Source organism: Crocuta crocuta, unplaced genomic scaffold (assembly GCF_008692635.1).
Source record: "Crocuta crocuta isolate KB4526 unplaced genomic scaffold, BGI_CrCroc_1.0 scaffold97, whole genome shotgun sequence".
In the NCBI taxonomy this organism is placed as follows: domain Eukaryota; kingdom Metazoa; phylum Chordata; class Mammalia; order Carnivora; family Hyaenidae; genus Crocuta; species Crocuta crocuta.
Genome location: NW_027531999.1, coordinates 2,947,894 through 2,973,356, shown reverse-complemented (window position 1 = coordinate 2,973,356; position 25,463 = coordinate 2,947,894). Strand labels below are relative to the sequence as shown.

The window sequence follows — 25,463 nt, the reverse complement described above, 5'->3', positions numbered from 1 at the left end:
TGTTACAAAAAGGATTTATAGCCGCTTATAAAAACACATATAATACAAAATAAAATTGAATAAAAAGTAAGGAAATGAGGACATTGAATTAGAAAGAAAATGAGTGAAGAAAAGCAAACATCCAGCCACAAATGGAAGTTAGTCCACAAAATAAATAAGGCACTCAAGAAAGTTCTCTATGTTTGCTAGGGACAGACTGCAAATTTGGCTCTCCGTTTTTCAGCACGAAGAGAAAGAAGGAAACATGATTCACAGCACTTGAAAGATATAATTATAAGCCAACCAGTGGCTCAGGAGAAATACAAGTATTCTTGGTATTAAGACTGAAAAGTTATATTTTACATTGTTCCATGTGACCCTAATAATAGCAGCCAATTTTTATAAGGATCTTACTATGTGTTTCGCACTATGCTAAGTGCTTTGAATGCTTTGAATCATTCAATTGCCACGAAAATTCCACAGGATGGGTTTTATTAGTAATATTTTTTTTACATTTGAGGAAACTAAACTACAGAGATGATAAGTAAGTCCCTGAACACACACACACACACACACACACACACACACACACACACACACACTTAATAAGTGTCTGATTTGGGATTCCAACACAGTTCTGCCAACTCCAAAGTTAATCTTCTATCATGTGACTTCCATTTAGGAACTATACCTTGATTCAGTCCCTAATTACCCTGAGGATCTAAAAGAATCCCTCAAGATCCCACATTCTGTAGTTTCAACCATGTTCTCTCTGCTACAGAACTTTGTTTTGTTTTTTTTCACTGCACTTACTACCATCTAGTTGGTTACTTATTTTATTATCTTTCCCTATTAGAATGTGAACTATGTAGCTTCAATGATCTTATCTTTTTAATATTCTATCCTTAGTCTGCTTTTCTGCCTAAAGTATAGGAGGTATGCAGTAATATTTTTGAGTAAATGAATGCTTCAAGGAACAAGGAGCAGGTGTCCATTTAACACGCTTGCATGTCTGAAAATCCAGTTGCCCCTACTTATCCTTAGCCCCTTACAGATATTACTCACATATTCTTCCCTAGTCTTCATGACTTATACTCGTTACCAAAAATTCATTGTGTTCTACAATTTGGCTATTTTTCATAATCCAGTTTGGCATGGAGTTAATTTTATTTGCTTGACCTTATAATTTAGAAAATTATTCTTAAGAATATAGATGTCCCCGTCACCTGTCACACATGAGGAAATTTTTAAATTTTTATTTATTTGTCCAAAAGAAATGATTGCTGATTTTTAAAAGTATATATTCAAAGAATTTGCCTTGTGACCTGTTCAACACAGATTTTGGTATTTGCTGCCCAACATTTCATATTTAAAAAATAGACCACTTCTAAAACAGAGAGAGAGAGAAAGCAACATGTGCTTAATGCACAAAGAACCAACATGAACTTGTTCTGGTTAAATACCTAATTCTAGCTGCCATGTTTTCAGCAGGAAAAATAATCAGATTGTTAAATGTGCAGCTTCACTAGGTTTGTAATGGGAGCATGAGATGATTGAGTGTTTTTTTTTTTAACTACAGACACACAAACACCCAAAATATTCAGAATAATTGACTGGATAACATTAATAAATACAATTCAGGAAATCCCAGAATAAGACAGATTCTTAGCCCCGATTGTCTTGATGCATATTCTCAGGATTCTTTAAATCTTTCAGGAAGTCTTGGAATTTGCATCACATGGTTGTCATTTCCAGAGAGGAGGACAAATTAATCTCACAAACACATATTTTCCTGCAATCTTAGAAATGGACTGTGACTATACGGCCTATCCCTCAAAATGGGTCTTTCTCCTTTTTCTTTCTTTTTTTTTAAACTTTTTTTCTTTTTTTAAGTGTTTTATTCATTTTTGAGAGAGAGATAGAGACAGCGTGAGCAGGGGAGGGCCAGAGAGAGAGGGAGATACAGAATGTGAAGCAGGCTCCAGGCTCTGAGCTAGCTGTCAGCACAGAGCCCGATGCGGGGCTCAAACCCACAAACTGTGAGATCATGACCTGAGCTGAAGTCGGACACCTAACCGACTGAGCCACCCAGGTGTCCCTCTCCTTTTTCTTTTAAGTTATCTGTTGCTAACTTATTGTTTTAGTGAAAAGGCTAAATCATATGAAAATGTAGGCTGAGTTGACAGACATGTAAAGTTGATGATATGCTCTTGACTTATTTTTCTGAACTCAAATGGTCGAAATATGGCACATATTGAGTAATCAAAGAAACAATTTGGGATAAGAATAATGTCTGGATTATACTTTCATACTTTATTCTATTTTTTAAAGTTTATTTACTTCTTTTGAAAGAGAGACAGACAGAAAGGGGGAAAGAGAGCAGGGGAGGGGTAGAGAGAGGGAAAGAGAGAGAATCCCAAGCAGGCTCCGCACTGTCAGCACAGGGCCCACCATAGGAGCCCACAGGGCTCCATCTCGTGAACCGTGAGATCATGACCTGAGCTGAAATCAAGAGTCGGAGCTTAACTGAATAAGCCATCCAGGCGCCCCATATTTCCATACTTTAGAAACACAATTTGGAAAATATTTAAAGTAAAATACTATGACCAATCTCCTTGCAGAAAGACAATGCTAAATGACTACTGTGATGTGATATTATGATTTATAATAATAAAAAAAATCATTTTGGTCTTCCTTCACACTTCCTGACACAAAGCTATAAAACCATTGCAGCTTCCTATCTGACAGCAATAGGGACATCTTTTGTCATACTATTCAGTTTTGTTCCCAGTTCCTAAAATAACTCCAGAGCCATAAAGGTGAAACAGTATCTTTAAGCCCTTTCAACCACACCTGGGTTTATATTAATGAGGTTACTGTTGGAAACCCCTTAAAGATGGGGAGGGGGTCAGGTGGCCAACAGAACCAGCCAAGTGATTAAAGAGACAGAGCTTTGAGTCCCACCCCTCAACCCCTGGGAAGGGGAGGGGGAGCTGGAAGTTGAATAATCACCGATGACCATGATTTATTTAACCAATCATGTCTACATACTGAAGGCTCCATAAAAACACAAAAGAACAGTGTTGGGAGAGTTTCCAGGTTGATGAACACACAGTAGTGCCACCAGAAGTGCACCCCCAGAGAAGACACGGGAGTCTGCACACCTTCCCACAGAACTTGCCCTACACGTCTCTTCCATATGCCTATTCCTGAGTCAAAATAGCTTTTATAATAAACTGCCAATCTAGTATGTAAAAGGATCTGACTCTGTCTCCAAGTAGAGAGTGTCAGAACCGAGTTAAATTGTAGGGTACTCAGCTGATGTCACAGAACTGCTTGGTGTGGGACACCTGCCACCTCTTCACATTTGGTGGCCAGACTTGTCATAAATGAAGTATTGAAAGTAATGTAAAGAGTAGAGGAGAAACACAGGAACAATTTTCCCTTTACATTTTGGTATGAAGTGGGCTTTGCTAGAATAGTCTTGGTCCATGGAAACGTGTGGTTTGACAGAGAAAGGATGACAGGTCAGGTGATAAAGGACCTTTGACTCCTGGCAGGTCATGTGGTCACTCCTGCTCTGAAGCAGCAGCTGAGCTACACTCAGTCACCAAAGGCAAACGTTCTGAGAGGTAAGCTTCCTAAATTTGCCTAGGGAGAGAACCTTCCAAAGACATTTAGCTCCTGTGTTTATCTCAAACAAGAGAAAGGAACATATTGTTTCTACCATCTGAGCTATAGAGATCAAGTCGAGGGAACTGAGGCATTTGCTAAACAGTATCAAATCCATCATGCACAGGCAGGGAGGGTCAGATGCCCAGAAAGCATAATATAATATAATTATCCATTAGCTGTTAGACTTTAAGGTGAAGCATTTTATAGTAGCAACAACAAAACAAACAAAAAACTAAGCATAATTCATAGTATTTATGATTAGAGGGAGACAGAAAGAGGAACAAGGAAGAAAAGAAAGAAAAAGGTACAAAAGTCACTCACAGAGGGTATAAGAGAACAGTTCTCAACAACTGGAAAACCAAAGCACATTTTTTTACAGAGATCTGACAAGTAAATATTTGCTCCAAAGCAAAGATACCTTCTTTGTTCACCTTCGGATCCCATTTGTTTTTACACTGTTGTGGAAATCTTAGATTAAAAAAAGAGTTTTTAGGGGGCGCCTGGGTGGCTCAGTCAGTTAAGCATCCGAATTCAGCTCAGGTCTTGATCTTGTGGTTGGTGAATTCTAGCCTTATGTTGGGCTCTGTGCTGACAGCTCAGAGCCTGGAGCCTGCTTCAGATTCTGTGTCTCCCTCTCTCTCTGACCCCCCTGCTCCCCCCCCCAGACATAAATAAAAACATTAAATTTTTTTTAATTAAAAAAAAGAGTTTTTAGGTTCCAACATAAAGACACACAGCACCTTCTATCTTCCTCAATGAAAAATCCTGAAATACAACATTTTATTTGTTTTTAACAGAACATCCTCTTTTTTGTCCTGCTAACTTCCTTGACTGCTTTCAATGTTTTGCTTGCTTTAGACTTAAGGTTTACGGGACATAAATAATCTGGCCAAGGGAAAGAAAAAAATAGACCCCATATTGCAATTATATATAGAGTTAATAAAGAAAGTAGTTTCCCTTTAAAATAAGCTCTTAAATTCTCTTAATAATAGTAATCAGGCAGTTGAGATGAAAAGAGTCCTCTGTTTGACACAGTCAACATTTAGTTCTCCTCAAAATTAGCTGCCTGAAGGCACTGGGTATGTGGGGAATATAAGTCAAAATATATAACAGTAAAATCTTTCCTATAATAGAATTTTTAGCAGCTGTTAAAAATGATGCTTTTTAAAGATAGTTAATGGCATAAGAAGATGTCCAAAATATAAACTAAGTAAAACAACCAAACAAACCTACAAGCCTTATGAATACAAATTCCATATACCTGTAAAAAAAAAATCTCTACACAAATACATATATCAAAATGACATTGTTATATAACAGTTAATGATTCTTTTTATTCCTCTTTTTCCTTCTGTATATTTCTAAATATTCTGAAACTCTAAGAAAGTACATTACTTTTTGAGTCAAGACAAAAATATTGCTCCATACCCGATGTCCAGTTAGTATGATAATCAATTAAAGCAGCTCCCTTAAGACTCCAGTCCTAATGTTGAGTCTAAATGATCCAAACAAGCAGATGTACTGAGTGGTCCAGTGTCAGAACTTCACACAGACGCTGCCTAAGCTTGACCTCTAGCATTTCCAGAATGTGTTCCAGAATCCTCCTTGCTGCTTTAGTAATGAGAAATGGAGAAAAGCAACAGATGGTGACAATTATGACTGTCAGGATGCCAACCTCAAGAATGAAATTTTTACTTCAAGACAATTTGCAGGAGTACAATAATATCTGGAGAATCTAAGCACAAAGCTTTCCAAAATGTAAATGTTTGAGATAAAAAGAAAGGTGATTATATAAGAAGATCTGATAGCTTAACATGAAGCATTTAGGTAAGAGGAAAAATTTAACCAAATTTCTGAAGTAGATTACAGACTTTATTTTCAGACTTTCTTAAAACTTAAATCTAATCTGATACTACAATTCCTTTTTTATCATAATCTTTAGACCGGCCATCATGGATCTTTTACCTTTTATTCTGGCTCCAACAGTAATATATAGCTATCTATATTTTCAGAGGATGGAAATTAACATTATCATTAGCTTAAATAAAATGTAATCCATCAAGTTAAATTTTCTATTGAGGAAATTTACAACATTTTCCCAAAGCAAACCAAATGACTTATGGTAAAATCTTAAATGTTTTGAGTTTCAAAGTCATATTTGGATTTGTATTCTGCTTGCAGCACTTATTATTAACTGTACAGCCCGGAGAAAGTTACCAATTGGGGACTTTAATTTCCTTATGTGTAAACTGGAAACTAATCATGAGGGTTTTCTGATGCTTGAAGGTTCTTTACTGAGGTAGTTTCTTCCATCATTACTACATATGATGAAATTTCTGTAATACGGTGTCAGCACTCAGTTACCTTTCCTGAAGTTCACAGGTAGAAGTACATAACAAGTAATGGCATAATGCAGAGATGCTCCAATTTTGCTTTGAAGATTGTGGTACCCCAAATCCAAAAGAGTGGTCCATGATCCCCGCCTCCTGGTAGTCATGTCCTCTGTAGTCCCTTCCCCATGAGTATGGGATAGACCTAGTGACTCATTTCTAAGGAATACAATAAAGTGGCAATGATGGTGTATGATTTGGAGACTAGGTCATCATGGCAGCGTGTGGTTTTTCTCTCTCTCTTCACATGCGGGAAGCCATGTTGTGTGCGGCCCTGTGGAGATGTCCACGTGTTGAGGAACTGAAGTCTCCTGCCAACATCATGCAAGTGAGCTTGGAAATTAAGCCTCCGGCTCAGTCAAGTATGCAGAGACAAAGCCCCAGCTGACAGCTTGACTTCAGCAACCCCTGCGGCAGAAGAACTGTGCAGCTAATCTGCTCCCAGATTCCTGACCTTCAGAAACTGTGTGAAATAATAAACATTTTGTGTTTTAAGCTGCTAAATGTTGAGGTAATATGTTGTACAACAATAAACAACTGCTACACAGATCAAATCCAAAAGGACAAAGTTGTTAAGGTCTACAGGCAAAATACCATTTTCAAGGAAGACAGAAAAGAAATTTCTAAAATATGACTGCATTTATTTGAAAATCAGGGAGAAGAATTTTACCCATTTTATTATTTAACAAATGTACTACCATGTACATTTTTCTCTCAGGCTTTCATATTTATTCCCTCTAGGAACTTGGGACAAGTGTCCCAAGGACTGTGTTGAAAGATATCTGAGTCACATTCCACATTACACTAGGCTTGTGTCTTACAACCAGTTAGTATTTTGGGCTCGGATTTAGTATTTGATCCCAATACCTTTCACACAAAATAATTCATAATTTCCCCAAGGCCTACATTTGAATCACACTTTTTATGGGTTGCCCAGCATGAGCAAGTCACTTAGCTCAGGAACGAGCCCATGCACCTACTTCCCTTATAGGTTAACACAGTCTTCTTGTTTCCCAGCACATAAGCAGTCAGCATCAAAAAGTACACAGGCTACAGTGGTTTTCACAAATCTGAGACCTTCTTGAGACCTAATATCATGTGATTAATAGATTGCACTAAATCACAGCCCTAACTGGCAAACAGTCTGGGTGTTTGGACATAGCCCAGGCACCTGAATTCTCTCTTCTGTCAGAGTAAATTTGCTGCCTACGTGGGCCACTGTCAGAGAGTTTATAGTATAACTTAGGCACCCATTTTGTACAAGAATCACATTCCTGAGGTCGAGTTGTAAGTCCTCCTGTTCTCATTGCTTCTCGAAGGGGCTATTGTGTCTTAATAGACATTGAAGTCCATACACTCTGCTCTAGCATACATTTAACTGCTGTCTGACATCTAGTCTATCTTTGCTTGTTAACAGTGTCCCAATTTTTATTCAAGTAACCTCCCCGCCCATAAACAGCTTGTGGGTGTTTTAGGGATGCTCTAGGGGTGGGGCATGTAGTTCAGGTTTGAGATAATTAGCTTCATATTATCACCTGGCTGCAAGTTGGTCAGGGATGAAGTGAGTAATTAACTTAAATTGCACTAGTCATAGAGATGTCCAGGGTATTATTGACGGTTGCGAAAGAGTCATTCTTTCCCACTAAAAATGAACCTGCAAGGACAAAACTCCAGGAGGCTCAGGAAACCATGTAGAGATGAACAAGAGAGAATCATCTGAGAATGAAGTTGCCCCAGAGGAAGCAGAGCTGGGAGACTGACCCTGGCCAATTATTTGTCTTTGATCAAACCATACCTAAATCCGCATATACTACAGAAATGTTACCTGAACCATGAAATTTTCTCTAGTTTGGACTGGGTTCTTCTCATTTGCCACAAAATATTCCCAACTAATAAAACTTCCCTGACATGGCAGAATTCCAATGGTAAGAACAAAAGTTAAGCTCATCTTTTAGGATATTCCCTAATTTGTACAAGTACAAAATTATGATTAAAATATGTCTTTTGAAAAAGTGTCCGACAATTACATGTCCACATCACGTAATACACTACACACTACAAAATTTGTTTACTGTGTCAAAGCAGTGAAAAGGCTGGACCTTCTAAGCCCTTTAAGTCACATCTAGAAATTATCTCTTCCCTTGTAAGATGAAACTCAAAAATTGGTCTATAGCAGAACCAAGATAAGTGAGGCATAACACAGAGCACAGGACGTAACTGAAAGCCAGAGTTATTCAAAGCATTTGGTTTTAAGGGTCTTCTAAATCAATTGCCTATAAAAATGCTTTCAAAGAGAGTTTGTTTCATAAAACAAGAGAATGTCTATGTGCTGGTCTGGGTGAGCAATACAAGAAGATTTGGGGGTCTGGGAAACTCACAGAGACCACTGAAGGTCCCTGGGAACTCCCCATTGTCTTCTTATGTGCTCACAGAGGTCTTCTCTCTGCCCTAAGAACTGGCCCTATATCTTCTTTTTTCTCCTCTTTCATTTCTTTTTTAATGTTTATTTATTTTGAGAGAGAAAGAATGTGTGTGCACATGAGCAGTGGAGGGGCAGAAAGAAAGGGAGAGAGAGAATCCCAAACAGGCTCCATGTTGTCAGTGCAGAGCGTGATGTGGGACTATGTGGGGCTCTATGCCACACACCGTGAGGTCATGACATGAGCTGAAACCAAGAGTCCGACACTCAACTGACTGAGCCACCCAGGTGCCCCTCTCTTTCTTCCTTTCTCCGTTACTTTATCCCTTCCCATCATCTCCCCTCCATTTTCTTATCTCATCATCCTCCTCTTCCTCCTCTTTCTCTTGGCCCTTTTCCTTTTTCTTCCTTTTATTTTCCTTCCTATGAAGACCAGCCCATAAAGTAATCATAATGTCCCAACTTTTGTATTCATTCCAAAGTCTTCCTAGTCTCAGTTTTCTCAGATTTTCCCCAGGCTAGAACATTCTTCACTCAGCAACCTATGCCGACCTTGCTAAACTGGGAAAGCCTGTAGCTGCTTCCACTCTACCATCTTCATCCAGACACCTAGGTTCTCTCCTACCTGATGTTGTGGCCTTGCAGCCTGATATAGGACTATGAAATTTCCAGCACATATTTGTTTAAAGCCATTTTTTTTTTACTTCTACTATAGCCCTAATCTTGAGGACATTCATATTTCCTCTGTATTGCATTTGTACAGAAATCCTAATAACTGCACCTTAGTTGAGCTTATGGGATGTAATTAGCATTCTCTGGGATAAACATTCTAATTGCACTGTTCTCTCTTTGGAATAAATAAACTACAAATTTTCCTGATCATAAAAGAAAGAAAAAAAAAGAAAAAATTCATTTGTGGACAAATCCTCTAACAAAATGCTTTGTGAAGACAGCTGAGAATCTGAGGAGGGGTGACGCACACATCTTCCATGTCCCTTTTAAATTTCTCATTTAGGAAGAGAAAAAGTCATCTCTCCCTCTCACCAGAAGTCTTAAAAGTTACATACACTTTTTGGAAACTGGCACTGGCCTTTTTACTCTGGCTTAAAAAAAATTCCCAGTTATTTCTCTAATACAGGCAACGTATTCATGAATGCTGCTCATTTTGGTATAAATTAAATAAAATAATTCCTTGGTATCACTGCAGTATTCCTCAATATATATATATATATATGCACACACACACATATGTATATACACACATATATACAAACATATGTGTATATATATATTACTTATATAGTTATATATAATTATATATATGGAAAAGCCTACATATTTATATGTGTATTTTATACACACATAAAACATGTTCACCTTAGCTACATGGTCATCAACTACTCTATTAAAGTGATTTAGCCACCAGAGTATCTCCCTTTCATCATCTATACTTCATTTATAAGCCTCTTATCTGGATAGAATGAACCTTCAAACCAGCTAACAGTTGATGAAGTGTTGACCTTCTGTTTTTTGAGTAAGCAGAACATTATTGATATATTTTAAAATAACCTTACTTCCCTGGCTTTCCTACTAAATCACACATGCATAAGTAATGTCAATAGATTATACGCAACACTGACACTAGCAATTGTTGCAAGCTACCAAAGCCACAGCATGGTTACAGACTAGATCACAAGAGGTTGAAGGAGGCTAATACACAAATTTGCCTATTTCCTCCATGTAATCGTCACTCAAAAGAAAAAGCACAGCTTCTTCATGAATCTCCAAACCACAAGTACGTTAAAAGTGAAATGACCTGCCAGATTTCCTCATTGATGCCTTTTATCCTCCATAATATTAACTAGAGAGTACATGACATTACAAGATAGAACAAGTTCTTGAATGGCAATTCAGTGACTTTAAGAGTTGATGACTCTGGGAATATGATGGTCACGGAGGAAATATCTCCCATGAGCCCTAGCATTAACACAGGCACATCCAGTTACAGCCACACCATTAACATCATTTATCTTCACCGAATAGACAGGGTACATGGCTTTCACCTTCAGAACATCTGTTACTCATGTAAATACACAAAATTTGTTCAAGTACTTCAGGAGGCCAAGTGACCCACATATTTTGTAACAAGAACTCATCTTGTATTCTCAATTTATGATTTTTATTGAATTACTGACATTTCCCATCAGACATTTGCCAAGCAAAACCAGAGATTCCCTTTCATCTATTTCTATTTCTGGATTCCCCAAATGACAACTGGATCATAATAAATACTCAATGCTAGTTGAAAACATCAATGAATGGATCTTTGATTCTCAATATCAAGTAAAGAGTCCTATGTGTAGCAGATAAAAAACAAAGAAAAAGAAAAAAAGTTTATTAAACTTAATTACATTTGGTTCATAAAGAGGTTGTCAAAATTTCAATATGGTTTAGTTCAATGATTTTGGCCTCAAAAGTCAACATAGTTGATTACATTTGGGGGCAGAAAGACAATAACAGCCATTTAGGTGCTGACTTGTAGTTTTAGTGTGAATCCTCCTGTTGTGATTTTAATCTTAAGAGGGATTATAGTCTATATAGGGTGTTGGCTTCAGCATGTATTTAAACTATGATACTTTCATAAATTGGAAAACTCTGGCCTGATTTAGATACCCTGAGAATACAAGTGATGGAACCACTGTATTATCTTGATTAATAAAGGGTTGTGCCTCTGCAGTGATATGAGGAATATTATCCATCTGTGACTCCCAAGCCATCTTATTTATTTCAGTGACAGAAAACTACCTTCCCCCTTCTACACCCCCACCTTTAAGTGGTCTCTTCATTTGTTACAATTTTAAGATCAGTGGCTAGAACATCTTCAGTAGGTACTAGTTAGTTATATAAACGGAGACTAAGCCCTGTCTGCTGAACAGATTGTCACAGAAGACAGAGGCTCAGTGCAGAGTATTACCTACTATAACTGCACACCTTTCCTAAAGGAATTTTTTATTCAAATATTTATAGAGCACCCACTATGTACCATGCACCTTGCTGTACACAGAGGATACAGACAAGGTTCCTTATTTCATGGGCTTACTTTCAAGAGGAATTCAACAGACAATAATCAAGTACCAAAAAAGAAAAGAAATACCAAAGAATGAGAAGTGCAGTGGTAAATTATCATTGAGATCCAGTGATAAGTATTCACTACTATTTTTTGTTTTGTTTTGTTTTCCCAAGCATCAACCACAGAGGAAAGTATCAGCATCAGCATCAGTTAAACACAACACTTACCACCACAATTACATTTGCTGCAGGGATAGGAAGGTTTTCCACTTCAAGATCTTGACCAGCCATAGCCAGCAGATTGAGAGATGGGTCATATGCAGGTCTTGGAAATGCTGAATTAACAATTTGGTGGTTTTTGTTTATTTGAGCTTTAGAAGAGGAATGATAGCTATGCTTATACATCTTTTGTGGAGCTATATCCAGGCTCTTCTGAATGTCTTGTGAATGGTAAAAAGTGAATGCTGGCTTTCCACTCTTCTGCCGAATTGCCAAAAGTTGATCATTATTTCCAGAAAAGCAACCTGAAACAGGAAGAAAGCAAAAATGAAAATCAAAGACCTTATTGAGTGAGATGAGTAGAAATATCTGATAAAAGAACTACCCATCCTCAGGCAGCTTTAAGCTTTGTAAAGAATTTAGGTCAATTGGTCTCCACCTTTTTCCTTGCTTCATTATCCCACAAATAATATACACATGGCCAGTATGAGGGCCTATCAGAGACTTGGGGTGGACAGAAGTGGGTGTAGTGTAAAAAAGTCCTATTTATTAGAAACTCTTATACATTGTTTAGTCCAGAACTTCCTCCTTTATCTATACTCCCAGTTCTAACACTGATTTGAGCTTCTATTCCTGGATGCCCTATCTATTCCTCAAATGATAACCATTTATATCATGTCTAAGCCTTCCTCCATTTAATCACTAGCCTTTAATACAATTCTTATTTTTTATTTATTTTATCTTGTTTATATTATAGTTAGCAATGTATGATTTTTTAAACACTTAGAGAATATTTTAAGCTGAAGACAGAAATCTGAGCACACTCAGCAACTGCTAGTTCCGTAACAAAATCCATTCTCTTCTTCTGAGTAACATGGCTGTCCAGATACCATGATACATTCACCTTTATTTCTTCTGTTAAGTAAATATCCATTGACTTGACTAACTCCTTTTCCTGTTTGTCATTGGCCACAGGAGGAAATAGATAACTTGTACATGTGAGCCAAAAGAATATCATTAGGTCAAGCATCAGTTAGAAAAGCAAACTTAAGATCTTCTTCTTTTTTTTTTTTTTTTAATTTATTTCTGAGAGAGATATAGCATGAACAGGGGAGGGTCAGAGAGAGAGGGAGATACAGAATCTGAAACAGGCTCCAGTGTCAGCACAGAGCCCGACGCGGGGCTCGAACCCACAAACCGTGTGATCATGACCTGAGCCAAAGTCGGATGCTGAACCGACTGCGCCACCCAGGCGCCCCAAGCAAACTTGAGATCTTCTCTATAAGATGATAAGCAGAGTAAACATATCACCAGGATACTAATGCCACCCAGATTTTCCTTTGGTATGTCTATGGCAACAATAAGCGGTATAAATTCTGCCTTTAGAAAATTACCTGCCTCTTTTTATAAGAATTCTGGGTGCCTAGAATTCTTATTGTAGTAAAGGGATTGCTAGTTTTTACAGCTTTTGCCCTCCATCAAGCCTTTTGTGACCAGCATATATTTCTAGCATCTTCAACAATTCTGTCTTAACAATATGCTTTCAGCTCTCACTTAGGGATATAAAGACAGATTATTTTTAAGTCAGCCTAAGTGCTTTCCTCCATGGTGCAACAGTTTGGGAATCATCTTTGGGTACCAGTGACTTTAACCTTTCAGATCATTCAAATCACAATTATATTTCATGTCAATTCTGAAATAGTAATAGATACTAATCATAATATCTTCAATCTTGAGTTTGCTAAATAGACTCTAACCTTTAAAAAGCAATCATGCTACCATAATTTTCCAAAGATGATGATTAGGCAGTGATGACCTTGAAATAATTGTAAATTTTGTTTCTCTGATAAGAGTGCCTCAGATTTGGAAATGAAACTATCATTAGGAACACATATAATATTATGAAATTCAGAATAGGGTACTTCAATGTTATTATTCTTACAGTGTTTTATCAATGGAGATTGGTGCTAAAATGATTTAGATGTATATTGACTTTCCAGCCACAAGATGTTCATTTAGAATTTTACTAAAAGCAATTTACTCAAGGTGCCTCATTAGCACAGTAGGTAGCACATCAGTCTCATAAAAGTAATTTACTCAATAATATCATAGTGTTCTGGAAGAGCTTCTATACTTGTGAAAAGTAAACACTTTTCTCCCTCCCCTCTTTGAGAACTCAATCTGATACTGTGAAGTGCAATAAAGAAGTGGTCAACTTGGAGTTAAGAAATAAAATGGGCATACTATTTTTATCTTAGTTGGCTTTCTTAATACTCCTCACTTAAATATGGTCTCTTGTTTTGGGAAAGGCATACTGTATGCTTGAATGAATTTGGGTTTCTCACGTGAGAGACTGGCCCTCCTACCAATAAAGAGGTATCTATAAAAAAAGAGTTTTAGTATCATGAAAACTATATCTGCCATGATAGCACCACTGAAACAAGCATGTTAAATACAGATTAGCATGCAAAAAGGCAAGTTTAGAAAGACTTAGAAAGTAAAAGGTAAAATAGTGAGGAATGGAGAATTTCTTTTAAAATTTTTTAATGCTTATTTATTCTTTGAGAGAGAGAGCATGAGCAGGGGAGGGGCAGGAAGAGGGAGACACAGAATCAGAGGTAGTCTCCAGGCTCTGAGCTGTCAGTACAGAGCCTGATGCGGGGCTTGAACTCACAAACCACAAGATCATAACTCGAGTCAAAATCAGACACTTAACTGACTGAGCCACCCAGGCGCCCCTGGAGAATTTCAATAAGAAAGAAATAAGCAGCTTAGAAGGTCAGAGAATGCAGATTTATGAGAAGGAGAGATAAATGTAGAACTGAGACAGTTACACAATGTAGAACTGAAGAAAGATCTTTAATCTTTCCTTTTATATGCTATCAATCATAGCAAACCCTTGTTAGAGTCACTTTATTTAAATAAAATAGGTGAGTCCAACTAACAGATGTCTCTTGTGCTAAAACTGGCCTACAAGGAAAGGTGAAAAAATATAATTTTAAGTCTAATTGTAACACAATTAAAATTTCCCAGCTGTATCCAGTTGTGTATATGAAAAAACTTACTCTTGCCCTGTCCTTAAGTAATAAGAACCAAGTAGGCAGCATAATATTAGGAGACCCACTATAACCATCAGGTAGGAAAAGGTTTTTCAAAGTGTTTTGCTTAGATCCCTGCATCAGAATCACCTGGGATATTAAGATGCAGAGTCCTAGATCCCAGCCTAGAACTACTATGGCAGAATCTATGGAGTGTAGCCCAGGAATCTGGATTTATAACTAAACTCTTCTCACATTCAAACTCTGAGGCTGAGGCCCTCTGTCCTAGTCTCTGGAACTAATTTTGTCTTCTCTATCTTCAAATGCCACCTCTCTGTTACCCCCCTTCAGTTCAGCTTTATGAATACACTCAACTAAACATTTCAGTAATGTTAAGATTGAGATGCCTACTAAATATCAAACTGGTGAATTAAAACTTTAATAATTCAGTCTGTAGTTCATAGTTGGAGAGAGAAAGATGGATTTGTGAATCATCCAATACACATACAATTTAAAGCCAAGTGACTGGATATTGATGATGAAGAGAAGGAGATACAGGACAGAGCACTGTAGAATTCTAATATTTTGAGTCAGGGAGCTGAATGAAGGAGCCAGCAAAGATAAGTGAGAAGGAATGGTAATAGAATAGGAGAAAACCCAAGGAAGAGAGAAAAACTTAAGGAAATGTTTTTGAATCTGTATTTATTACAGGCACTGAAAAATCACTCTCATAGTGATGTCTCTAGAAATAAGTATATAAATGCAACTTTCATGTGTTACCATGGAAGATAAATCCCACTGAAGACACATTCATAGATCTTAAAAATTACAAAGCACACTGAGATTACTTCCATGAGAGACAGTCAGAAGATGAACTAAGTGGGAAGATTCTGATCTAAGAAAGAATAAATAAAAGAGAAAAATAAAGGAGGCTTTAAAATAAGTTGATGTAAAACACCCAGAGTTAAAAGAAGAAAATAACAATAAAGGATTTAAGGAAAAGAGAATAGGCATATTTCATCCTCAGTGGAAATCATAGAAACAAAAAAATATAGTAATTGATGAAACTCAATATATAGGTTATACGGTAGTCTAGACACCACTGAACAGAGATTTAATAAATTGGAAACATTTAAGGGACAATTCAGAAAGCAGCACAGAGACATTAAGAGAGGAGATGCGGAAAAGAAGGTACGAGATGTGGTAGAATGACTTTTCAGATAGCACTCTGCGATCCACACCTGACCCTCCCATGCGCAGTGAGCTGGACCTCACTTTGGACTTACTCTTAACCAACAGAAAATGACAAAGGTGATAGGATCGTACTTTCTCAATTAAGTAAAAAAGATGTGACTCCTGTGTTGCCAGGAGACTCTCTCCTGCTGACTTTGATGAAGTAAGTTGCATGCTGGAGAGGTCCATGTGAAGGAGGAGGCTTCTAGCCAAAAGTCAGGAAAGAACTGAGGCCCTCAGTGCAACGGAATTCTGCCAACAGTCATGTAAATGAGCTTGGAAACAAATCCCTCCTCAGATGAGCCTTCATCTAAGAGCCCAGCCCAGGCCAACTCTTTAATTGAAGCCTTATGAGACACCTTGAAGTAGAGTCCCAGCTAGGCCATGCCCAGATTTATGACACACACAAACTGAGAAATGGTAAATGTGTATGGTTTTAACCTGTTAAGTTTTAGGGTAATTTGTTATGCAGCAACAGGAAACTAATACAGAGAGATTGAGAGATATTGAGGATGACACAGTAAGTTGTTAAAAACCTTAACTTAAGAAATGAAGCGTTAGAGAAATTGAACATTTTACAAAACTTGAGGGAATGACCAGATAAAATGTATATTTCTGAAAGATTCCCTAACTATACAAGAAAATAGATTGGAATGAAGGAAGAGTAAGTGCAAAGGTACCAAGTAAAATATTTTAGTTAACAGAAGAATAGCCCCAGACTAGGTAGCAGTAGTGGAATGAAGCAGAGATTAATCCAGCCAACCGATGATCCTTTCTACTCAAGATGATTCATATTTGTTGTCTATCTTGGATTCAGCTGCCTCTGCCTTTTGTAACTCCGATATATAAACTCGCCAGTTGACCAATGTTGACCTATAAATAGAGACATCTCTATGCCCCTATTAAGTAGGAAGAAGTTACAAAAGATAAGAACTTCCACCTTCAGCAACCTTAAAGATTAAGCATCAGATTTGTTGGGGGGGTGGGGGGATGATGAGGAAAACAAGGGCAAAAGAAACATAGATAAAATTTAATTCCCTTAAGACTTGACCTGGATTGATAAATATCTGAGACACAGAGTGTGACATTCCTCAAGGAGCTCCCGGCTGCCTTAGTGTTAATGCTTTGCTACAGGCAAAATGCAACCTTAGTTTGACAACAGCCAGACCTCTAGGATCCTGTAAGTTTTCTTTAACATATGAATGTCCTTTTAGAGACTCCCTTTGTCTCAACATCTGCCAACTTAAAAGTATATAATCANTGACCAGAAGGAGGAGGAGAAGGAGGAGGATGAAGAGGAGGAAAAAGAAAAAGAAGTAGTAGTAATAGTAGTAGAAGAAGGAGGAGAAGGACAAGTAGTAGAAGGAGGAGAATAATTATTATTAATTCAGTGATTGAGTTAATGTTTGGGGAGAAAACCAACAGTGGGGTTTCAAGGGTAATTTTGTTTTTAGTGGGTGACTGAATATATAGGAGTGTCTTTATTGAGATAGAGAAATGTGAGTTTGTGGTGCCTACAAATATATGGAAGCAGAAATGTCCAGAGAGCAATTATATGCATGTGAACTCAGGAGGAAACTCTGGACTACAGATAAGTACTTAAAAACCATAAGCAAGCTAATGGTAAGCTGAGGGATGAGATTACCTAGGAAAAGAACAATGAGTCTGCAACCTAGACCCAGAGAAGGCCATATTTAAGGAGTAGTTGGAGACTGTGGAAGTATGGAAGGCATGGGAAGAGTGCAACAAGAAGGAATCTGTGAGAGGCAGTGCCTGGTGTCACTGAGAATCTCAAAGTTCAAACAAGGACAATCCTGACCACTCTCATAGGATGTACTGACTTAAAACTCAACAAAGGACAGTGAGACCTAGGACCAGATTCAACATGGAAAAGGCTTACGGACAGCAGGCTTGAGACAGCATTCTAGAAGAACTAAGTTAACTATTCTCCATTGTTGAGTCCTTGAACAAGAATAACATAATTTTAAAGGAAAAGGGTATGTAAAATTATGAGTCTGGATAAGATGGAGCAAAAACATCTTGCCTTGTTGCTTACACTGAATAAAATCTGGACAAAATGCATGAACTAGCTATTTGAGGACCTTAGAAAATAAATTGTAGCAGGGGGATGACGATGATGAACAGATCTGAAAGTTCCACAGCATCAGCAAGGAGTTTACTATCTCTGCCATCCCCTCAGTATTCTCTAGCCAAACCATAGTGGATGTCAGGGTGCAAAGACAGCTTCAGGAGAAACACTCTGGCTCTCAAACACTAGTTCTTAGAAGGGGAACTCATACTGCTAAGAGAGACTGTAGGAATTGTTCTCCATTTTTCTTCTCTCTCCTTTCTCCATTCTCTGTGTTCCATCCCAAGCAATCCATGACAGCAATGGCCTTGGCCATTAATAAGAGCCTACAGGGTTCAAAATTTTGCAGGAGGGAGCCTTTCTTTCTCTCAGGGAAGCTGCCATTCTAAGAGAGTGAAACCAACTGTCACAAGATTTTTTTCTCTCTCTGTCCTCCCACCACTTGACCTTGGACGCAGATGCAGCTGTAGAAGTACAAGAAACTCAACTCTAATGATACAGATAGGTTTAATGTAAAAGGATGGGAAAAATATATATCATGTCAATACTAGTCAAAAGAAAGCTAGAGTGACAGTACTACTATCAGGTAACAAGGACTTCAGAGTAAAGAAAATTTCCAACGACAAAGAGAGACATTACATAATAATACAGTGTACATAATGATGTAATACATAATAATCTTAAATGTGTATACACCTCCCCCAAAGCATAAAAATACATGAAGCAAAAATGGACCAAAATGAAAGAAGTAGGCAAACCCAATACTATATTTGGATATTTTAACATTCCTCTCTCAATAAGAGATAGAACTAGTGGAGTGAAAACCAGCAAGGGTGAGGTTATAAAGGAATGGAACAACAGCACCAACTAACTGGATTTAATAGATATTTATAGAATGCTCCAACCAAGAACACCAGAATACACATTCTTTTCCAGTGCACACAGGACATTCACCAAAGTAGACCATATCTTGGGCCATAAAACAAAATTAGACATTTAAAAAGACTGAAATTTCACAAAATATATTCTCTGACCATAATGAAATTAAACTAGGAATCAATAGTAGACAGAAAACAAGAATATTTCCAAGCACTTGGAAATAAAACAGCATACTTCTCAAAATCCTTGGGTCAAAAAGTAATTACTAAATTAGAACATGTGTTGAACTGAAATGAAACAATAGTATTACATCATAATTTGTGGTATGCAGTTGAAGCAGTGTTGAGAGGAAAAGTTACAGCATTAAATGTCTTTAATAGAAAAGAAGAAAGATCTCAAATCAATAATCTAAGCTTCCATTTTAAGAAAACTAAAAAAAGGAGCAAAATAAATGTAAAACATGCAGAATGCAAGAAATTAAAAATTTAAAAGCAGAAATTATTACATTGAAAATAGGCAAACATAGAGAAAATCAATGAAACAAAAAGAAAAAGAAAATCAAAGAAATGGAAACTGATTCTTTGTGAACACTAAAGTTGATAAAACTCTAGCAAGACCTACAAAGAAACAGAGAAAACACAAATTATCAATATCAGATAAAAGGAAGGCTATCACTACCGACCCTGAAGACAGGATAATAAGGAAATACTATGAATAATCCTCTGCATATAAATTCAACAACTTAGAGGAAATGACCAATTTCTCAAAGTCCACAAACTGATATAACTAAAACCTAAGATGGAATACTGAACCCAAACTATCCTAACGTTACAAAATAAATTAAATTTTTACTTAAAATTTTTTTGAAAAAACAAAATCTTCAGGATCAAATGGTTTTACTGGCAAACTCTACCAGACATCTAAAGAAAAATATTGTCAACTTCATATGACATCTAGCAGAAAACAGAAAAGGAAGGAACCCTTTATAGATCATTTTATGAAGCCAAAACTATACTGATAACAAAACCAGAGGAAGATAATACAAGAAGAAAACTATAGACCAATATTGCTCATAAAAAGACGCAAAAATCTTGAACAAAATATTAGGAAACTTAATGCAGAAATAATACAATGAATAATATACCATATCCAAATGGGGCTTATCCTGGGAATGGAAGGCTTCTTTGATATTTGAAACTCAATCAATATAATCTACCATATCGATAGTCTAAAGAAGAAAAACACCATTGCTATATCAATCAACACAGAAAAAGCATTTGACAAATTTTTATCTACTCATAATTTTTAAAAACCTAAGCAAACTAGAAATAGAAAAGAATTTTCTTTAAAAAGGCACCTAGAGGTTCCTGGGTGGCTCAGTCGGTTGAGCATCCAACTTCGGCTCAGGTCATGATCTTGAGGTTCGTGAGTTCAAACTCTGCATCAAGCTCTGTGCTGACAGCTCAGAGCCTGAAGCCTGCTTTGGACTCTGTGTCTCCCTCTCTCTTTGCTCCTCCCCCACCCATGCTCTGTCTCTCTCATTCTCAAAAATAAATAAACATTAAAAAATTTTTTTTGAAAAGGCACCTAAGTTGTGGCTCCTGGATGGCTCAGTCAGTAAAGTATGTGACTCTTGATCTGAGGGTCATGAGTTCAAGTCCCGTGTTAGGTGCAGAGATTACTTTTTTAAAAAAGTCTAATAAAACTGTGAAATATATTAATAAAATTAAAATAAGTAAATAAATCAAAAGGCACTTACACTAAAATCCACATCTACCATTTTGCTTAATGGTGAAATATGAAATGCTTGCCTGCCATACCAAGATAGAGGACAAGGCAACTATGTATGACAAGTCTTACTACTTCTATACAACATTGTATTAAAAGTCCTAGTCAGTGCAATAAGACAAAGAGAATTAAAACGCATACATAATAAAAAAGAAGAAATAAATCACACAGGTGGCATGATTGTCTATGTAGAAAATCCCAAAGAATCCAACAAAATCTTCCTAGGAATAACAAGTGAATTTAGTAAGATTGTAGTCTACCTGCAAAAGCCAATGGTGTTTCTATAAACTAATAATGTAAAACAGAAAATTGAAATTAAAAAAATTATAACCATTTAAAAATACATATACTTAGGTATAAATCTAACAAAATAGGTATAAGATCAGTATACTAAAAACTATGAAATCCTGGGGAAAAAAGTCAAAGAAGACCTAAATAAATAGAATGACATACCTTGTACATGAATTGGAAGATGAATAATGAAGATGTCAATTATACCTAATTAAAATAAAAATACCAGCAGAATTTTTAAATACGCATAGTTAATGCTCATTCTAGAATCTATATAGAAAGTCAAAACAAATAGAATAGTTAAAACAGTTTTGAAAATGAAAGGAGGAATAATTCTGCCCAATTCTAAGACTTGCTATAAATCTACAACAATCAAGATACTGTGTATTCACAAGGAATAGATATAGAGATCAATGGAACAAAATAAGGGGTTCAAAAACATTCAGAGAAAACATCATAATTTGATTTTTGACAAATGCAAAAACAATGGAGAAAGACCTGTCTTCTCAAAATGACATTGGAACTGTTGTACGTTCATATTAAACAAAATAAACTTTATCTATACTTTACACTTTAAATAAAAATTAACTCCAAAAAGGTCATAGATTAAATGTATAATTTACAACTTTAAAACTTTTTAAATAAAAGACAGGAGAAAGTCTTCATTACCTAGGGTTAAGCAAAGAGTTCCTAGATATGACACCAAAATCATAATCCATACATGAAAAAACTAATAAATTGGACTGGACCAAAATTTTAATAATTTTGCTCTGTGAAAGACAGCTGTAAAGAGAATAAAAAGGCAAGGTACAGAGTGGGAGAATATAATTGTAAATCACATATCCAGCAAAGACTTGTAATCAGAAAACATACATAACTCTCAAAACTAATAGTAAGAACATAAACCAGTTTATAAATGGGCCAAAGTTCCTACCATATTCTCCTCTTTCTCTCTGAATTAAGCTTCTTAGTCTCTCTTTCTGGTCATTCTCCAATTTTGCTTTCTCCCCGCCCTGACATTTCTCTTTGTGTATATGCTCTTCCATCAGCACTGCATACATCCTACTCTCTATTTGTAGCTGGGAATTCTGGTTTTATACTTTTAGACTGTCCTTTGTCTTTTGGGTTTTTTCCCCCTTCTTTGTTTTTCTTCTTCTTCTTCTTCTTTTTCTTCTTCTTCTTCTTCTTCTTCTTCTTCTTTATTATTATTATTATTGTTATTATTATTATTATTTTCTTTTTCTTTTTTCCTTTCAGTTTCCTCTTTTGTTGTATTTGTCTGTGCGTTTGCGTGCCTTTGTTCCCTGTATGCTTGTCTGTCTGGTTTCTCTTCCAGGGCTATCACAAGAAACAAGCCAAAGTACACAAGGTGGAGAGTCCCAAATACCACTACAAACAGTGAAATAAAATAACCAAAGTTTCAACAAGAGAGACCAAGACACACCATTAAAAGAACACTTCCTGAATGGACAGGCTCTGGACAGTCAATGAGCCTTCCTTAATACAGCAGTACTCACAGGTGCAGAGCACACAGCAAGCTTTTAAAACTGACAAGAGATAGAAAGCTAGCCAAAATGATGAGACGGAAGAACTCTCCTCTAAAGAAATTCCAGTAAGAAATGGCAGCTAAAGAGCTGCTTAACACAAATATAAGCAACATAGCTGAACAAGAATTTAGAACAATAGTAATAAAATTAATCACTGGGCTTGAAAAAAGGATGGAAGACATCAGAGAAGCTATTTCTACAAAGACTATGGAGCTTAAAAATTGTTGTGATGAATTAAAAACTGCTATAAATGAGGTGCATAATAAAATGGAGATGTCCAATGCATGGATTGAAGAGGCAGAGATGAGAATAGGTGAATTAGAAGACACAATTGTAGAAAAAGAGGAAGCCGAGAAAAAGAGAGATAAACTGATCCAGGAACAGGAAAGGAGCGTTCCAGAGCTGAGTGATTCAATCAAACGGAACAATATCTGTATCACAGGAATTCCAGAAGAGGAAGAGAGAGGGAAAGGCGCTGAAGGAGTCCTTGAACAACAAATTATAGCTGAGAATTTCCCCAATCTGGGGAAGGAAACAGACATTGAAATCCAAGAGGCACAAAGAACTCCCCTCAGACGTAACTTGAATCCATCTTCTGCATGACATATCATAGTGAAACTGGCAAAATATAAGGACAAAGAGAGAATTCTGAAAGCAGCTAGGGATAAAAGGGCCCTAAAATACAAAGAGACCTATAGTTACAGACCTATCTACTGAATCTTGGCAGGCCAGGGAGGAATGGCAGAAAATCTTCAATGTGATGAACAGAAAAAATATGTAGCCAAGAATCCTTTATCCAGCAAGCCTGTCATTCAGAATAGATGGAGAGATAAAAGTCTTCCCAAATAAACAAAAATTGAAAGAATTCATCACCACTAAACCAGCCTTGCAAAAAATCCTAGGGGGACTCTATGAGGGAAATGTTGCAAGGAACACAAGATACCAGAGACACCACCACAAGCATGAATCCTACAGAGAACACAATGACTCTAAACCCATATTTTTCAATAATAATACTGAAAGTAAATGGACTAAATACTCCAATCAAAAGACATAGGGTAGCAGAATGGAGGAAAAAAAAAACCCCAAACCATCTATTTGCTGACTAAAAGAGNTGAAAGCAGCTAGGGATAAAAGGGCCCTAAAATACAAAGAGACCTATAGTTACAGACCTATCTACTGAATCTTGGCAGGCCAGGGAGGAATGGCAGAAAATCTTCAATGTGATGAACAGAAAAAATATGTAGCCAAGAATCCTTTATCCAGCAAGCCTGTCATTCAGAATAGATGGAGAGATAAAAGTCTTCCCAAATAAACAAAAATTGAAAGAATTCATCACCACTAAACCAGCCTTGCAAAAAATCCTAGGGGGACTCTATGAGGGAAATGTTGCAAGGAACACAAGATACCAGAGACACCACCACAAGCATGAATCCTACAGAGAACACAATGACTCTAAACCCATATTTTTCAATAATAATACTGAAAGTAAATGGACTAAATACTCCAATCAAAAGACATAGGGTAGCAGAATGGAGGAAAAAAAAAACCCCAAACCATCTATTTGCTGACTAAAAGAGACTCACTTTAGACCTGAGGACACCTTCAGATTGAAAGTAAGGGGATGGAGAAATATCTATCATGCTATGGGAAGTCAAAAGGAAGCTGGAGTAGCCATACTCATATCAGACAACCTGGACTTTAAAGTAAAGGCAGTAACACAGAATGTAGAAGGGCATTATATAATAATTACAGGGTCTATCCATCAGGAAGAGATAACAATTATAAATGTCTACACACCAAATACGGAAGCACCCAAATACATAAAACAATTAATCACAAACAGAAGCAATCTTATGAATAAGAATGTGCTAATAGCAGGGGACTTTAATACTCCACTTGCAGCAATGGATAGATCAACTAGACAGAAAATCACTAAAGAAACAATGGACTTGAATGACACATTGGACCAGATGGATTTGACAGATATATTTAGAACTCTATATCCTGAGGCCATGGAATTCACTTTCTTCTCAAGTACGCATGGCACATTCTCCAAGATAGATCACATACTGAGACATAAAGCAGCCCTCAAAAATTATAAAAGAATCGAGATCATACCATGAACATTTTCAGATCACAGTGCTATGACACTTGAAATCAATCACAGGAAAAAGTCTGAAAAACCTCCAAAAACCTGGAGGTTAAAGAACACCCTACTAAGGAATGAATGGGCCAATCAGGTGATTAGAGAAGAAATTAAAACATATATGGAAACAAATGAAAATGAAAATGCAACAATCCAAACTCTTTGGGATGCGGCAAAGGCAGTCCTAAGAGGAAAGTACATTGCACTCCTGGCATATTTCAAGAAACTAGAAAAAGCACAAATACAAAATCTAACAGCGTGCCTAAAGGAAGTAGAAGGAGAGCAACAAGAGCACCCCAATCTCAGCAGAAGAAGTGAAATAATAAAAATCGGGGTAGAAATAAACAATATAGGATCAAAAAAACACAGTTGAACAGATCAATGAAACCAAGAGTTGTTGTTTTGAAAAAATAAACAAAATTGACAAACCTCTAGCCAGGCTTCTCAAAAAGAAAAGAGAGAGCACCCAAATAGACAAAATCATGAATGAAAATGGATTTATTACAACCAATCTCTCAGAAATACAGGCAATCTCAGGGAATACTATGAAAAATTATATGCCAACAAACTGGACAACCTAGAAGAAATGGACAAATTCCTAAACATACACACACTAACAAAATTCACATGGGAAGAGATAGANCAGAAGACATGAACAGACACTTCTCTGAAGAGGACATCCAGATGGCCAACAGACA

At 36.8% G+C, this 25,463-nt stretch overlaps 1 protein-coding gene across 1 annotated transcript in view; it reads right to left on the bottom strand.

Annotated features, from left to right (window-relative positions):
- The window catches only part of LOC144240846 (receptor-type tyrosine-protein phosphatase R-like), a 100,261-nt gene extending 78,146 nt beyond the window's left edge, over positions 1–22,115 (bottom strand). Inside the window, exons 1-3 of the mRNA XM_077775264.1 lie at positions 22,004–22,115; positions 21,232–21,276; positions 11,761–12,056 (exon numbers count right to left, since the gene is read on the bottom strand). Coding sequence (XP_077631390.1) covers positions 11,761–12,056; positions 21,232–21,276; positions 22,004–22,115 — 453 coding nt within the window. The remainder of the gene's footprint in view (positions 1–11,760; positions 12,057–21,231; positions 21,277–22,003) is intronic.
- Positions 22,116–25,463: the final 3,348 nt, after the last annotated feature.